Source organism: Hippopotamus amphibius, chromosome 8 (assembly GCF_030028045.1).
Source record: "Hippopotamus amphibius kiboko isolate mHipAmp2 chromosome 8, mHipAmp2.hap2, whole genome shotgun sequence".
NCBI lineage: Eukaryota > Metazoa > Chordata > Mammalia > Artiodactyla > Hippopotamidae > Hippopotamus > Hippopotamus amphibius.
This window is the reverse complement of record NC_080193.1, coordinates 77,082,607-77,097,111: the sequence shown is the minus strand read 5'-3', so window position 1 is coordinate 77,097,111 and position 14,505 is coordinate 77,082,607. Positions and strand designations below refer to the sequence as shown.

At 44.2% G+C, this 14,505-nt stretch overlaps 1 protein-coding gene across 5 annotated transcripts in view; it reads right to left on the bottom strand.

The window, feature by feature from the left end:
- Positions 1-3,985: 3,985 nt before the first annotated feature.
- Positions 3,986-14,505, bottom strand: part of PDE6D (phosphodiesterase 6D) — a 48,158-nt gene continuing 37,638 nt past the window's right edge. The window contains exons 2-6 of one of the 5 annotated variants that reach the window (XM_057746762.1): positions 11,993-12,081; positions 11,304-11,429; positions 10,484-10,589; positions 7,733-7,896; positions 4,111-4,236 (exon numbers count right to left, since the gene is read on the bottom strand). In XM_057746762.1, coding sequence (XP_057602745.1) covers positions 7,779-7,896; positions 10,484-10,589; positions 11,304-11,429; positions 11,993-12,081 — 439 coding nt within the window. In that variant the 3' untranslated portion in view covers positions 4,111-4,236; positions 7,733-7,778. The other 4 variants (XM_057746761.1, XM_057746758.1, XM_057746759.1 and 1 more) reach the window with 4 other exon arrangements.

Here is a 14,505-nt window from a genome sequence, read left to right as displayed (position 1 = left end):
GACATCTGTTGTTTTTGCCACCAGCAGCCTTCACCCTTCTCTTGGCAATAATCTTGCTGAAACTGTACGGTTTGCCTCCTGAAGAATTTCATCTCCCTCAATCTTAATCAAGCCCCACAGGCAGGATGTGACTCAGTCCTGGCCAGTCAGCACCTGGAGTACCACCCTCTTGGCCATACTGATTGGCTCAGAGCTGGCACATGACCAAGGTTGATCCAATCAGAGTGAGCCCTGAGATTTTTGATTGATTTACTGGGAAGGGAACAAACTTGGGCCTGAGCCTTGGGTCTTGGACTTAAGCAGCTAGTGAGATGGTAAGGCTGTAGCCCACACAGATAGGAGCAGAACTGAGCCAAGAGGCAGAGGAACCCTAAGTTCTGATGACATTGCTTGAGCCCCTGAGGCCAGCAATGCCTGAAGCTAGAAAAATCTCTGGGCTTTTTAATTATGCAAGTCAGTAAATTTCTTCCTAGCTTAAGCTGGTTCAGGTTGGGTTTTCTGTGGTTTCTGAGTCATACTAGTAAACAGGAGAATACAGGTCTCCAGGCTCTAGTCTCCAAGGCTTCCATGAACAAAGACAGCTTGAAGAGGGAAGAGTACAGAGGTATGGGGGATCGCTTCTCTGGAGTGGTTTCCAGGTTGAGAGGGAACAGAGGGAGGTGAATCAGCCTCAGAAGAGGCTGTGATGCTCACAGTCCATCTCTCAGCAGGATCCCAGCTGCGGCGGGGGGAAGAGGGGGCCCAGGGTCATCTGAGCTGCCCCTCTTGCATCACCTGCCTGGAACCGCTCTTTCCCTCATCTCTAGCCCCAAGTACTCTCTGGTCCTCTGACCTCCCAGGGACTCACTGAACCTCCAGTGTTCCCACCTGTGCCTCACAGCCAAACGGTCTCATTGAACTAACTCGATTGCTCTGGGAGGCTCCTGGATAAGAGGTGAGACCCCTCACCTTTATGCAGCCTGGTGCCTCCCGACTGTCTCTCTGCCCCAGGGTGTGCCTGAGAGGTGAGATCCCCTGTTTGGGGAAGTGCTGGGCTAAACAATGTTAGAAGTGTCTTCTTTCCACGGAACTCAATGGATCTTTAATATACCAAGGAGTCTCCAAGAATAAGGTTTAACGTGCAGCTCATTCCAAGTTTATTTGACCTGGATTTTTTTCACAGAAAGCCTATTAACATGTTGAAGGACATTCATGTCCAGAAAAAGCTGATCTTGCACAACAAGGACCATCACCAGGGCTCAGGGAATATTTGCTGAGCTACGCAGATGATGGGAAAGGATTCCTTTGGGAACCGATTCCACAGTCTGGCTCTTAGAGGCCTGCATGGGGCTCACACAGGCTCCCTCGGCTGCAGGTGATCAGGGACCCTGTGCTCACAGCAGTGCCCTTTGTCAGTACAGCCTAGGAGGTGTGTGGCAGCAGTAGATTGGGGAACAGCAAAGGGTAGAAGCTGGTACAAACCTTTCTAGAAAGCATTTGACCCTATATATCAAGATTCACAAAATATGTACGTGCTTTTTTGACATAGAAATTCACCTGCATATGCCATTCTGTGTCCTGGGAAAACTTCTATCCCTTCTCCATAGTTATTCTCTGGGTCCTTCTTGCCAGTCTCCCCACAACGTCCCAAGTCTGACTCTTGTGGTTCCCGCTGGAGCCCGGGGCTGTGGCCTGCTGGACAGTGATGCTGGGCAGTCACCTAGCCTTGAAGGGCTGAGGAAGGCTGGGTTCCAGTCGCAGAGGGAAGTGACAGTGGCGTCTACAATTCTGACCCCTTTGTCAACACTGTCCCTGGTGAGCTGCTCTACTAGTCAGCCTTGCAGTGAGCGCCCCCGCCCGGGAGAAACGCGTTCCTTTCCTTGGAGACAGTGTGGTCTGAATCCATTTTATTATTTTATTTTATTTTTAATTTTTGGCTGCGCCACGCAGTTTGCAGGATCTTAGTTCCGTGACCAGGGATCAACCCCTGTGTCCCCTGCAGTGGAAGTGCAGAGTCCTAACCAATGGACCACCAGGGAATTCCCTGAATCCATTTTAAAGAAAGAACATTTACTGACCTTGGCAGTAAATGGGTCCCATTATTAGATGGGTGGGCTTTCTATTATTTTCCTGCTGGGGCACCTGCCAAAGTCGCCAACAGTGACTTGACTTTTGAATGGTAGTCTCTTGTTATGCAATGACATTTTTCCCAGGGGCACTCCCAGTGGCTATTTGCCTCCCTGGGAGGCTGAGGGGTTTGCGGGCAAGGTTTTCCTCTACAAACGACTGCGTGCCTCCTCCAAAATGCCACCAAACCCACAACTGAGCTCCCAGAGTTCTGTGCCATAATGATAGCATTTGAGCCTGGAAACGCTCAAGGAGCACCACGGGCATAATACCATTTCAATATCATAAAACGTCTACTTTTAAGTAAGTGCGAACCCACCAAGAAAAACCTTAGCCTAATTCTACCAAGTGCATTATAGATCATTGCTGAATACACGCCAATTAAAAGAGTAACAGTTAGTAGACAAACTGCCAGAAGAGATGATGCGGATTCCAAATCTGGCCAAGGGTTGGGCCAATAAGTATGATCAACAATGTACCATGAAAGAAAAGAAATGACCATTATCAACTTCTGCAATAACACAAAACAGTGAAATGAAATTCCAGTTCTGTAAACAGGTAGACCGATCATGTACAGCTTGATTATACAGGGGTGTCCTGTGCACCATTCAGAGAGCATATCATCTAGCTCAAAATACACACTTCAGCCAAACACGGAAGTAATAATTATAACATATATGAAACATTCAAGTGACAATAATTTTGCTTATCCTCTTACAATTGAGAGGAGCTATTTGGGGGATGATTTGAATAAATCAAGTCATTTATGAAATCATTCTAAGAAATTTGAGTAAATGTCTTTTTTTTTTTTAACTTTTAATACATTTCCTTCAATAAGTGCAAGATTTTAAAAGGATTCCATGGGGGACTTCCCTGGGGGTCCAGTAGTTAAGATTCCGAGCTCCCAATGCAGGGGGCATGGGTTTGATCCCTGGTCGGGAATGAAGATCTTGCTTGCCACACGATGCAGGCGAAAATAAATAAATTAATTAATTAAAAAAGAAAAGCATTCCGTGGAACCAAAGGCTGTCTCAGAGTACAGAGCTGGGTGGTCAATACCAAATTTGTTGCTACTGCTGCCAGTGATGTTTGTGTGTGTGTTTCTTTCGTTTTTAAAAATATTCATTTATTTATTTGGCTGTGCCGGGTCTTAGTTGTGGCATGCAGGATCTATTTTCCTGACCAGGGATTGAACCCAGGTCTCCCACCCCAACCCCCACCGCATTGGGAGAGCAGAGTCTTAACCACTGGAAAACCAGGGAAGTCCCTGAGTATGTGTTTCTAACCCTCTGAAAGGCATAATTTTAAACTAAGGGCTTTATCAGAGATCCCCAGATGCCTTCTGTTCACAGTAATCTTTGTGTCTCAGTAATTTTTTTCATGGTGCAACTAGGCCAAAACAAATAACTAACAATTCTATTTATTAAGTAGTTAGGTCCAAACAACTTATTAAGTATTTACGTCCTAACTTAGTAGCTGTTGTATTATTTTGGAAAAAGTCACACAGATTGCGAGAAAAAATATTATTTCATTTATAATCACAATGACTTACTAGTGGAGTTTGTGTACCTGTTGAGCACTGCACAGCTTCTCAAACCTGGAATCAGATTGGACACCACTCCCCTCATTTCCTGTTCACACTGATTTTGAGCAGTGTACGACGGACGTCCCATATCGCTGCATTTCCTTCAAAAACCGAAAGACTGTATGGCACCCCTGTGAATTCACTGCAGTGCCGTGGGGTGCCTCGATGTACAGTTTGGGAACCAAATGTATTTACCAGATTTCTGCTTCTCACTCCACTGCATTGCATCCTTCAGTTTATTCAAAGGTATAGTCGAAGCTGCTCAGTTTCAGACCAAATAAAAGCACCAAAAAGAATTGCTAAGTCATTTAATGTTTTCACTTTGAGGATCATTTAAACAGTGCATTTTGAACACTGCAAAACAATTACCAGGTCACTAGCAAGAAATTCTAAAAGTAAACTTGGCAATACACAGGGACCGGCGAGCAGATGCACATCCTGGGGCTCTCTCTGGTTGTGATGTGAAGGATAAATCAGAAGGGGAGGCCATGCCGTTGGCTGGACTGGCCCCAGATGGTTGTGGAACTGCCGCAAGGGCGGTGGGGCTGGAGGACACGATGTGGGAGATGGTTATGAAGCCTCCGTCTACTGGATTGCAGGGCAGCCCACTCTCCCTGCCAACCTCCAGGAAGTTCTCATCTTTCCCCCACACCTGGGCAGATGTTTCTATCCAGCCCTTCCATCCAGGCCTGGGGGAAGGAGAGCGAGGACATCAGCACCGGACCCTTTGCCCTGCTTCCTCCTCTCCATCCTTCCTCAGATGGAAGGGGCAGGCTGTTACTCCTCCCACAGGCAGGGCCTTCCCTGTCATACTCTGAGTTCTTTGTAGCATCAAGTGTGGCACATCTGGCTCTTACTTTGGAGATGAGAGGTTAAGGGACTTAAGAAAACTCTTCCTTTGAGTAAAGCCTGGCTTTCCAGACTGTTGGCTTGCTGGGGAATTGTCAATCCTGTTTTGCGGTCAAAAGCTGAATGCTGACTTCTTTCCGTTTCCTTACCTCCTCATTTCAGACACGCTGCCCTTGCACTGTCCTGTTTTCTTCAGAGCATTGATTACTATCTGAAATTATCTGTTTTCTGTTTCCTCTCATTAGAATCTAATGGTAGGACTTCACTCATCTTGTCCAGCAAGTGTCTCCACCACTTAGAACAGTATCTGGTACACAAAAAGTGCTCAATAAATAGGCATGGAGTGAATGTATAATGCTTAAAGAATTTGCACAAGTGGGATTTCCCTGGTGGCCCAGTGGTAGGACTCGGAACTTCCACTGCAGGGGGCATGGGTTTGACCCCTGGTCGGGGAATTAAAATCCCGCATGCCACAAGGCACGGCAAAGGAGGAGAAGAAGAAGAAAGAATTTGCACCAGCATGTTCTCAATATATAATAGCTAAAAAAAAAAAAAAAAAAAAAATCCCAAATCTACCAACAAACATTTTAGGAACAAGGCAGCTGGAAGAAAATGAAGAGCCTGCAAAGGAGCAAGGAGGAGACACTCAGGAAAGGGGTTCCCAGAATCCCAGCAGATAAAGCAAGGACTGGACAGGGGTAGTGGGCTTAGTGGAATTCACTGATGCCTCGAAGGAGAGGAGGTCACAGGCCAGAGCCAAACAGCCGTGGGTTGAGTAGTAAATGATAGGTAGGGAGTGCAAAGAGTGAGTGGAGACACTTCTGAGAAGTTTGAATCTGTAGGGAAAGAAAAGGATGGAGCAGGAGCTGAAGGCCATGCAGGATTGAAGGAAAGCCTTATTTATTTACTTGTTAAAATATTTGCTTGTTTGTTTGTTTATATTTGGTTGCACCAGGTCTTAGTTGCAACAGGCACGCTTCTTAGTTGCAGCATGCATGTGGGATCTAGTTCCCTGACGAGGGATGGAACCCGGGCCCCCTGCATTGGAAGTGCAGAGTCTTAACCACTGGGCCACCAGGGACGTCCCCAAGGAAAGCCTAATTTTTTAAAATTTATTTTTTTTAGGGCAACTTGAACATATTTTGTAGGCTGAGAGTTGAAGGATCCAGAGAAGAGGGCTTTTCTGATTTTTCTGAACTGCATGTAATCTCTCCTTCCTTTAAATGCCCACCTTGTCCTACTCTTATGGCAGGTACTTATAACTGCGCAACTAGACAAAGCTCAGGAAAGGCAGGCCTGTGCCTTGCACAACATCTTACTGATACACATAACAGGCGTGTAAGTGTGGCCTGAATGCGGCTAGATCCCCTCTGGTTGACTGTGCTTCCTCCACCTCCTCATGCCCAGCTAGGGCCAGGCTCAGTGCTTCACCAGGTGCTCCATCACAGAAGTTACCCAACACACTGGCCAGTGACACAGATGGGAAGATGGACGAGACGGTTTACTCACATCACACAGGAAACCTTAACCAAAACTCTCTAAACAGAAATCTATGTTTAAAGGAGTCTCTAAGTTCTCCCAAGTCTTTCTCAAAGGCCATGCTGCCTGGGATTTTTCTGTCCTCTCCTCTAAAGACTCTGAAGTTCCTCTTGATTGCCCTGAGGAACTGAACGCTTCCCCTCACTTGCATAGGTCAGAACTGGGACCGTCCTTTGTCCCTTAAGCATGCTGCTTGGAGATCTCAGTTTATCTTACAGCCACCAGTATACATATGTATGTCTCTAATATTTGCTAAATGCCTCTACCAGTATTTCAAAGTATGGTCCACAGACCACTTGTGGCAGAATCATGCAGGGTGCATTCATAGGCAGATCTCTGGGCCCCACAACTACTAAGTCACAATCTCTGGGGGTTGGCAGATGCCCATAAATGCTTGAGAATCAGTGGCTGTGCACGGTGCCAGGCCTGATCTCAATGCTTCTCCTTACAATAACATTTTGTGGCCTTTAATGTATCCACAACTCCCTCCCCAGATTTTCAGGCATTTGGACCAGCAGCCACCCTGCAAAGACTGACATTAACCCACCAAGGGCCCTGGTCCCTGCAGCTCCTGTGCCCTTTCCTTTCACCTGACTTATTCCCTGGCCTGTACCACCTCCCTTCTCCTCCCACCATAGCATTCAGCCATCCTCCCCATCAGCTCAAATCCCACCCTTGCTTGGAACTCCTTGATTGGCATTGTTCCTGAAGCACATGCTTTTTTGCCTTGCTTGTTTCATGATAAAATGATCAATATTTCCTGAGCACATGTACCTGGAGAGATGGCAAGCTTCTAAGAATGACTGGGCTAGGATTCTTTCTGCTTTTCTCATAGTGGCTAGTAAAGACATGTGTCCCTGACAGTGCTGGCTGGGTGAGTAGGTGGAGAAGGGCAGTGAAGGAGGTCTAAGCAGGTGGAGAAACCTTCCCTGGGAAGTCCTTTTTCTATCAGAATGTGTCCAGGCCCCTGAGAGCCTTCCCTGATGGGACTCTGGGGAGGAGATATAGTCCAGGAAAAGGGAAGGAGACAGGTCCACTCCACCCACAGATGCACACAGGCCCTTTGTGGTAACAGATGGAAGGAGAGCAGGGATCTGGGAGCAGGGGCAATACCAAGGAGGGCCCATCTCTTGGTGTTTTCCCTCCTCTGGCCTTAGACCTTACTACTTGAGGAACTAGAAAACTTTTAATTGTTGGTAGTTTATAAAGGACAGTGAAGGCTACTGGTATCACAGAGGTAAGTTCCTAAAAAAAGAACCCTTTTTATTTTTCTTTCAATTGTCAGACTTGAAAGCACTGTAGATATAATCACTTTTCCCCCACACAGGCTTTCTCTGACCACGGATTTTAAGGTCTTCCAGCATCCCACCCCATCCCAGATGCTTTCCCATTGTTTTCCAGTTGAGTTTAGGGAGATCTTTTCTTCATTTTGTAACTTCTAGTCTCTCATTTAGGAATGTAAGAGTCCTTACTCTACCAACTTAGAACTTCTAACCTTTCTGGAAATCTCTTGAACAAATGCACATTATAAACGAAGGGAAAAAGTTAAAAACAATACAAACAGAGGGTGCACATACGTTGTGGAAGAGAACCACTAAATATCATATCTAAAGACAAATGTTAAGGTCTGGGTCCTGTTCGGGTATGTTGTACCTTCTTGGAAAGCAGCAACTGAAGAACTCAGGAACCGCGAGATCTATTAGTCGGATCTCTGGAGTAAAATATAGCTGTGATCCTGTGGTCTGTTAAATGTCTTTCTTCCCATCATGGAGGCAGGTTCACATTCCAAAAAAAGGAGAGATGAAAGCAGTGCCATGCTAAAGATGTAGGAATATTTTAATTCATATGTTTTAATTCATTACGTAATAATAATATCAGTCTATTTTACAAATTAAATGTATGAGAATGTATGAAATAGAAATGGTAGGAAAAAACTAAACATGGGTCAGGAACATGAATTTTTCCAAAACCAGGGGCCAAAGGAAGATGTGTTGCTTGCAGGGCCCAAGGAGGAAGCAAGGAGGGTGACGGGAACAGCTCGTGGTATGTGTTTGTTCCCGTGTCAACTCCAGGAAGGAGTCGAGGCATGCCCTCCACCCTGGTCTAGTATTGGGAGTTTAGTCTGGTCAGTTGAAGACTGTGGCTTGAGAGAAAAAAGCCATCTGGTTACCTACACAGAGCTGGTCCCCTGGTGGCCGCAGGTGGGTTTTGCTGTAGAGGGAATTAGGGGTGGAAGTGTCAAAAATCAAATGTATAGAGGAGAAAAGTAAACACTTTCCTCCTTCCCCCCTAAAAAAATGAATTCTTGAAATGTACACACATTCTTCTCTCAAACGTAGAAAAGTCTCACTCTGGATGTGCTTACAAGAAGATCGTCGTCAAAAAACTTTGTCTCTATGATAACATTTCCACTATAAGTAAGAAGAGAGAGCAAAAGAGTGAGTGTGTTAGGCAACAGATCTCATTTCCACTAAGTGGTTTCAATCTGGGTCTGCTGGGCCTGTGGACATGCACTCACCTATAACCTTGGCTTAGGGATATTAAAATCTGTGTCCATATGGGGTGAGAGGTCTAACATGACATTTAACTTCTGTGACTAGGTTGGTCTTCTTCAAGTTCAAGAAATCAGAACAGGGAGCATGTCTTAATCCACAGGATACCTAAGGCCCTTAGAGTGCTTTGCACACAGGGGTGCCTATAAATACAACTGGCTTTCTGATCCACATGGAAACCTGCAGACCTCAGGGGGGGTATCTTTTCCTATAAAACTTACTCTAGTGGACAGCTGTGAGTTGGCCTGTCCTGCATCTATTCTCCTCACTTTGAGTAACAGCACTCTGTTCCTCTCTTGGGGAACCACCCTATTTCCAGCCTATGGATCAATCAAGTGGCCCTTCCCTCACCTGGCAGAGGGGTGGACACAGGATGTAATTTGGCCAATCAGACTCTCTCCCCTGAGCAAGATCCTTCCCACGGCTGCTCCTTGAGGAAACCATCCACAATTCCTGCCACCTGCATCTTTCAAGTTGCTCAGGTCTTAGTCCTAGATTCAACTTTGTCCTGTAAGCTAGAGTCAGTTTCTATGATTTATGGCTTAAGAACCCCAAACAATACACCAGTATCGTATACAGTGTGCAATTTCATTTTTCTTGGTGGGTATCTTAGTGTTTCCAAATCAAACTACTCTTGAACTGAGTTAAAGGCAACAGGGGTACTATTTTAGGGTTCTAAAAAGTAAGATATAACTTAACCTAAATATGTTATCATAGACTTAGTGGTGTTGGTACCTGAAAGAAATCAGGCCTGGCCAAGAAGTCAAATAAGGGTTAATAAACTCTAAAAAACGCCCTTCTACATATGAGACTGTACTTTCCCAGGGTAATTACTATACAGAAGATACATTTTTGCTGGTAATTAATTACAAAATAGGTAAATAATGAACTTAAGATCTGACTGGCTGATAGAACATAAAAATACCTACTCTCATGCAAATTAAAAATCTATTTGAGGGCTTCCTAGGTGGGGCAGTGGTTAAGAATCTGCCTGACAATGCAGAGGACATGGGTTCGATCCCTGCTCCAGGAAGATCCCACATGCTGCGGAGCAACTAAGCCCGTGCGCCAAAAAAAAAAAAAAAATCTATTTGAGACATAAAATAAATAACCTCTATTTACAAATTCAATGTGGCTTTCATAAAAGACCTATTTAAAGAGATGATCCAATATTACGTAATTATCTGTGTGAATAATTTGTTATTAGGCAATACTGCTAACACTTTTAAAAGACTAAAATCTTTTCCCAAGAGAAAATGGTAGGTGGGCAGTTATTGACTGACTTTTGGGGCAAAGGACAAATTATTCTTTGAGCAGGAAGCATATCTATTAAAGTTGTAAGCTAGTCTCTGCAAAACTATAACCAAACATTATCCTCTAAAATAGAATTAGACTTTGCTGGATTCTGTGGAAGGCCATTCAAACAAAGTACAGGTTTGATAGGAAAGGGAGCAAATTAGCATAGATTTAATATATATTATGGTTTCCTTCCATATCATCTCATTTTATCCTCACTATACCTCTGTGAGAGAGAGTCATTAATTCTATCTTTAAAGAGGAGAAGAGTAAGGCCCAGAGGTAAAGTACATTGTCCAAGACTACACAGTTAGTCAGGGTTAATCAGGAATTTAGTCTAAAGGTCTACTCTGAATTCTTTAATTCTCTCCATTCTGTTACACTGTCTTTTTCACATGACAAAAGTCAGTAAGCTGTAACCTTGGATACTGCTGGATACTCTTTTACCCTTGTTCTCAACCTAGATTGCCTGCCTACTGAACAGGACCACGAGTCCCATGTGCCTGGAATTCCTGCTTCTAGACCCCTCCACAGTTCCTGTGGCCCACTCACTCACGTTAGCACGCTGGCTGGCATCATCTGGGACTCGGGCGCTGCCTCTATCAGGGACTGCCAGGTGTTTGTGGAGTTAGGGATCACAAAGCCAAACTCGAAGAACCATTCTGAAGGGAGAAGGAAAAGTGGATGAGCTGGTGCCCTGGGCAGAGTCTCAGGGCTCCGTGTCCCCATCCTTTAGAGCAAGCCTCTTCCTACCCCAAGAACCACCACTGAAGCCTTCAGAAACTTCCCAGGCCAGAGGCACAAGAAAGAACATGGAAGCCCCCTTCAGCCTGTCCCTTGGACCACACCAGAGGCCTGCTCCCTATACTCTGGGATCTAAAGGACAAGGACCAGCAACATTTTCTTAGAAGTAGACTGGATGTAAATCATGTAAACGGAAGCAGAGAATAGGCCTTTTCACTTGGAATTTCAGCTCTAAGACATATATGTGCACTCTTACACTTCATGGTGAAAACTCAATGCAGAGTGGCCTTGCAGTCAAATCTGTACGAGACTATATGGAGAGCTCTGTACCAGGCCCTAACCAGTGGCTTCCTTGTGACCAGGTTACAATACCTTGTCAGTGACAAAGCAGGCACCAACTCCAGGCCCTCCAGGGTCAGTAACCCTCTTGTTGGGCTCAGAGCCCCTCGTGGTTGCCAGCTTTGCTTTTGCCCCTTTTTGCTGCGGCACCCAACTCTGCCGGGGTGTAGGAGCTCTCTCACAAGCTGAGTTGCACAATGACTGTTATGAAAGCAGTGCTTTAGTTCACTGGGTCTTGACTTTTGTCCCTGTCACCCTAAGCCCAGATTTCAGGCATGTAGGTAGCAGAATACCTTCTAGGCATTGCCCTTTGAAGTAAACTTTTTGTTCCAGGCGGAATTTTTCCATTTGCTCTGCTGAAGAGAAGTTCAGTTCTCGAGATACTGCCTTGCATTTGAGGATTTTCTTGGGAACACGGGCTGGTAAAGAAAAAGAAATACTGAAACCATTCCTGGGAGCTTCTTAGAGATGATTTAGAGCATCTATTATCTATGCTAAATTTCATAGAATGCCTTGGTAACAGAATTACACTTTTTAATTAAAGGCAGAATTCCCAGACTGGTCCAGGGCATTTGACAGAAAGATCTTCAAGGAATAACAGATTTAATACATTTAAAGCCCAGCTCTTCTTATCAGGAAAGGGGCTGAATGGAAAACTTGTTTCTATGCTGTTCTGTTGGTTTTAACCTCTTGGTTTTTCCTTTATTTCACGGAGATAAAACGCAAATTTTCTTTTGGAAAAAAACTAAGATCTTACTTTCTATCTTGGTTATGTTGTAATTCTAAAAGTTCAGCACAAAGCAGGTTTTGGGAGGTAGGAAAAAGAAACATAAGAGAGAAACTAGAAATCTCAGCACCACGTGGGTTGCCGTGCTGTGCCTGTAGAAGCCCGTCCCTTGGTGGGTCTGCACTGACCCAGCTTCCTGATGCCCAGCTCCTGCTCTGCATTGTCAGCCCTGTGCAGACAAAGGGTGGGAAGTACCTTCATGCTCCACTCCAGGGACTGACAGGTCTTCTGTTCCTTGCCAGAGTATCTTCCCTGTCTCAGCATCCCGAAGGTTCATCCAATTTCTGATCAAATTTATTAAGGAAAAATAAAGCACTGAAGTGACTCCTACTTTGTACTCTAGGTGTCTCAGATTTGCTCCTATCAACTCTTGTTTACTTTTTAGCAAGTTGGCCTAACTGCTAAGTGCCAGAAAGCAAATAAGAATGTGTAGGAGAGGGACTTCCCTGGTGGTCCAGTGGTTAAGACTCTGCGCTCCCAATGCAGGGGGCCCGGGTTCAATCCCTGGTCAGAAACTAGATCCCACATACATGTTGCAACTAAAAGATCCTGCATGTGCAGCTAAAGATCCCTCACGCGGCAATGAAGATCCTGCGTGCTGCAAGTAAGAGCCGGTGCAGCCAAATTAATAAATTAATTAAAAAAAAAAAAGAATGTATAGGAGAGTGCAAAAGACATTTAAAGGAAGAAGCAGAGACCCAGGGGAGATTTTTTTTTAATCTATAACATAAGAACTCAGAGACTACACATCTAGAAGCTGCAAGAAAGAGGCAGAAAATGAAGAGTGCAAAACTTAAAATTTCCCAACAGAATCTGATCAGCCAGGATAAAATACCTAAAGAAACAGAAATGAGAGAAATCCCAGGAAATGACTCAGGCAGATTGCCCTACAGTGAAGAGCACAGTCTATAAGCTTTACTCACAAGTCCAGATCTCTCAAGTAGCTTTTTAGTGGCCTGCTCTTAAACATGAGAAGATAGCCAAGAAGAAACTCAAGAAAACATTTACTACGAAAGATAGACCAAAACAAAGAGAAAAAAAGCAACTTAGAGGAAAAAAGAGACTATAGAGGAAGATACAAACTATAAAGGAGCATTAAAAACACAACACAAGGGACTCCCTTGGTGGCACAGTGGTTAAGAATCTGCCTGCCAATGCAGGAGACACGGGTTCAATCCCTGCTCCAGGAAGATCCCACATGCCACAGAGCAACTAAGCCCATGTGCCACAACTATTGAGCCTGCACTCTAGAGCCTGCAAGCCACAACTATTGAGCCTGCCTAGAGACCATACCCTGCAACAAGAGAAGCTGCCACAATGAGGAGCCTGTGCACCACAATGAAGAGTAGCCACCCCCCCCACCGCTCTCTGCAGCTGGAGAAAGCCTGTGCGCAGCAACAAAAAACCCAATGCAGCCAATAAATAAATCAATAAATAAATTTATTAAAACACAAAACCAAAAACACAACACAAAAACAACCAGCAAAACATAATCCCTACAAATACTGTACTAAAAATTGTATACAATTGAATTTTGTATATTTTAGGTGATTTTTCTCTGGCTCAAGGTTACAACTTTTGAGACTGATCAACTGATAATCTCTTTCAGTCAGAAAATGCCTTCTAACTTACATATTTATATTTTGTTGTTTCCATATTGCTCATCATACAATAAATGAGTCAACAATGCCAATTAAAAAAAAGTATGTTCAGAGTACAAAAAAGAACTCTGGGAAAATATATATTTTGATCGCAAAACCAAACAACTCCATGCAAGGGTTGGAAGACAAAGTTGAGAGATTCTTTCAGAAAGAAAAAGAAAAAGACTACAAGGATAGAAAACAGGAGAGTAAAGACACAAAAACTGGACATCAGTGCAAGAGGTCCAACATCTAATAGGAATTCGAGAAAGAACAGAAAACACCAAGGAGAGGAAGTTATCGAAAAAATGAACCCAAGAAAATGTCCCAGGATGAAAAGGTCCAGCAAGGGCCCGAGTCACACCATTGTGAACTTGCAGAACATGAAGGTTAAAGAGAAGCTTCCAGAGGGAAAATGAGTTGTTACACAAGGGGTCAAAATCAGAATGAATGAGACTTTCAGCAGGGACTGTGGAGGACAGAAAAAAATGGAGCAGTGCCTTCAAAATTCTCAAGGAAATGATATCCAAAACTAAAAAAAACCCTTTACTTTCTCAAGAAACTAATGGTAATATGCTCCTTCAGAATGACAGGGAAGACCAAGGAAGAGGATGACATCGAATCCAGAAAGCAAGGGATCTAAAACCAGAGGCAGGTAAAGGGGTCCTTAGAGTGATGGTGAAGGAGACCCCAAGACAAAAGCTCCTTAGCAGGCCTGGAGGGTGACTGGTCCAGGGTCCAGACAGGAGCAAGTCAGAACACTTAGGGAGAGATTTTCTTTTAAGAAGATGAAATTTAAAAAAAAAAAAAAAGATGAAATTCATAGACTAATGTGATTATATGGAAAGAGGATTATGCAATTAGGGGAGATTTGGGGGTCAAGTCAGCGAGAAGTATAGAAAATTGAAGCAAATGAATAAAAAAACCAAGACAATTATTAACATCAGGGAAAAATCAAAGGTGGTCCTGGGAGAAAGAGGTAGTCACAGTATACTACGCAGCTTCAGTGCAAACAGTGTTGATGTGGTGATAATAGAAACACAGCCTGGATCCAATACAATTTTCCCG